Genomic DNA, 2,943 nt, shown 5'->3' with positions numbered 1-2,943 from the left:
CCCTGTAACCTGTCGTCCTGTGGGACGATGGGGATCACGCGCGGCGTGCCATGGAGGCGGGTGGCTACAGAAGAGCAAAAGATGCTTTCGAAGGCGGTAGTGTCATGGCGTGGTACAACACGAAAGCTGATACAGTGCCTTGCAATATCGCCTTCACCCCACACTCTCTCTGTTGCGAACTTCGTCCGCGGTTATAACGTTAGCCGCACGCCAGCGCCCGGAAGTCTGTTACTGTAGGTCGTTCTGCGTACAAGCCCATTCATTGGTTGTCATACGTTGCGCGCTAATGACTTGTCAAAAGTCTGGAGACTTGTCATGCCCACGTGGGTTTTAGCGCTTCGAACAGCTGTCTTTAGCCTAGACTTAGGGGTTAAGCGTACGGAGAGACCCGCTTCCGATCTATTTCCGGCCAAGAGACCCTGACGTCTAAGTTGCGCGAAGAGTGTGGGGGTGAAGCCGATATTGCAAGGCACTGTGTAATGTGTTACAGTAATTTACTCTAAAAAACCCGAAGCCCGACGCACGCGAGATGGAGTGGTGAGGCAAGATACTGCTGGCCGTCCTCCAGTACAAACACGCCGTTCCCATCTTCACGGAATGGCTACGATCGAAGGTCAGTCCGTCTCCCTGATGCTCGGGGAAGGTGCACGGCGTCCTTGCCGCTGACGGCGTCAACCCAGCCAACTGACCGACCTCCGCAACCTTCGACGAGTGTTTCCTCCGCTTTGTAAGCTCAATTTTTCGTTGCCGTCGATATTGAGGTCCGTGACGCGGCGTTGCCTCCTCGTGTTTTTTGACACTGGTTTGTGAGGCAGTTGCTCTGCCGAAGGGCTTCCTGATCTTGCAGATCTTGCAGACTTGCGCCTCTGACGTCCTTTGGGATTTGCCGCCTGGCAATGGTTCGTGTCGATGGCAATGTCGCTCGTGTCCGTGTCTGGAGAGTCGTCATTGTGACTGGAGGCTGCGACTTCCACGTTGCCCCATGCGGCTTCCTGGCGCGTCCGCTGTAGCGCTTGCTCAAGTAGATCGCATCGAGTTTCTAGGCTCTCGAGCCTTGCGCGAATGGTCGTCACGGAGGGACCGCGAGTGCGCCTGTTTTCATTGCTGAGTTGGTCCGCGACCGTTCGCGGCACCTGCTCACGATCAGTCAAGGGCTGTTGCTCCGGTGCTGTCTTGACCTTGCTCGTAGGAGACAATCTCTCGGCAAGGCCCGGAGGAACAGCTCGTGGGATCGCGTGATGCGTAGAAGCATACACATCAGTCCGGCCTGGATGGGACTGTTCGGACGAGTCGGGCATGTTGGTGTACCCACGCCAAACTGCGACTGCTGCGGTGAGAACGGCGGCCATCCTTCTGAAGGTGCGGTCTTTGACGGCGGGTCTTCGAGTCTGCTCGCCGGAGACGCTTTCTTTGATGAAGTGCAAGGTCGCCGGCCGTCACGTTCAGTGTTGATCGCGAAAGATTGCTCCAGCTGCATTCCACTCCTGCTGGTCCGTACGTTGTTGTACTAAAGAAGGATTGAGAGAGAGCCTGCCCGAACAATGACGTCGAAGTGCCGATGATGGGGGCACCGTGGTGGGGTGATGGGGTCTTTGAAGAGAGCCGTTGCCACCGCGTCCGGCTTCCAGCATGCCTCGTCGGACGGGGTCGCGCCTCAGCTGTCATCTTGGGGTTCCTTTAACACCCCCCACCCCTTCGGTACCTGTCTCCAGCGGACCTTCTTTCGACGCGTCGCTTCTTCATGCATTCAGGACTGTCGATGACACTTGGTACGTTCGGCGCATCCGTGGTCGGCCGCCCGAGGCCCAAAACAATTCATGCAATTTGTCCAGCTTTACTCCCGCCTGATGCGCTTATCTACGACACACCAAGCAGCCTCGATCGCGTGAGCGGAGGATGTTGGTCTGTAGACCTACATCGAATGCAACCAAGCGCAGGAGATTCTCCTGAGACCGAAGAAGCCCGTCCGAACTGCATGCACTGGCTCGACACCGCCGCGAGCCGAGACGCAAGAGCAGACTGCACCCATTGCGAGCACGATTCGGAAATGACGTGCGGAGACGACCGCCGAGACAGTCGCTGTGATGTCCTTGGGCGTGCTTACAGGTGTGCGTACTGCGTTCGGCTTCGAAGCCCGTGCAGCAACGTGGATGCAGCTCCAGACGTGCCCCGGTATGGGACAAGGCGTGAGACCGCAGAGGGGATAGTGAACTTCGATGGCGCTTCGACATCGGCACGGTCGAACATCAACGCCCATAGCTGCCGGAGATGCCGCAAACGACGACAACCAGTTGGTGTGCCCGCACCGTGGAGCTCATTCTCTCGCACGCTTTTCGACCAAGCATTCTCGGCCAAGTGGAAGAAGCGCTTCGCATTTGATCTAAATCTCAACACCCGCAAGCACGAAGACGACGCTGATCGGCACGGTACCCTTCGATGTCCTCTCACATGCGCAGAGGGCCGCAGCTCCGGTGGGGCCGTCGACCTGCCCAAACCTCAAGACCTGACCACCAACTTCTACAGTACCTTGGAGGCGTCTGGAACTGTTCTTGAGGGACCTCGACCGACGTTCTCAATGGCAGGTGCTCACGGGAACGCATCGAAAGGTGCCCTGTCTACCGCAGCGTCTTCCGCGGTGCTTCGGCCGGCCTTCATGCCCGACATTGTTCAAGTCGATCCCGAAACGGATTGGAGACTGCGGTGTGGGACACGTTCGACGAGTCCGGCTTACTCTGTGGAAGCTGACGAGATGATCGATTGCGACTCTGACAAAGACGAACCGAAGCTCGGTGGTCTTCGAAAAGGCTGGTACAAAGTGCAGACTTTGTGCGCACGGAGACCGATTGGGTCTGCTTCACGGCCTCGCTCACGCTTTGTGTTGTAGATGAGTTACCTCTTGAGGGGCTACGGCACCGAGGCACACGAGGCATCCTCACCTTGTGG

At 57.6% G+C, this 2,943-nt stretch overlaps 1 protein-coding gene across 1 annotated transcript; it reads right to left on the bottom strand.

The window, feature by feature from the left end:
- Positions 1-671: 671 nt before the first annotated feature.
- WHR41_09669 (uncharacterized protein) lies at positions 672-1,349 on the bottom strand (the record flags this gene model as incomplete). Its single annotated transcript, XM_069378271.1, has 1 exon — positions 672-1,349. One exon carries the CDS (start codon positions 1,347-1,349, stop codon positions 672-674), a length of 678 nt encoding a protein of 225 aa, XP_069224781.1.
- Positions 1,350-2,943: the final 1,594 nt, after the last annotated feature.

The sequence above is a fragment of the Cladosporium halotolerans genome (assembly GCF_011745625.1).
Source record: "Cladosporium halotolerans strain TM138-S3 chromosome Unknown Sca292, whole genome shotgun sequence".
In the NCBI taxonomy this organism is placed as follows: Eukaryota; Fungi; Ascomycota; class Dothideomycetes; order Cladosporiales; family Cladosporiaceae; genus Cladosporium; species Cladosporium halotolerans.
This window is presented reverse-complemented; position numbering and strand designations above follow the sequence as displayed.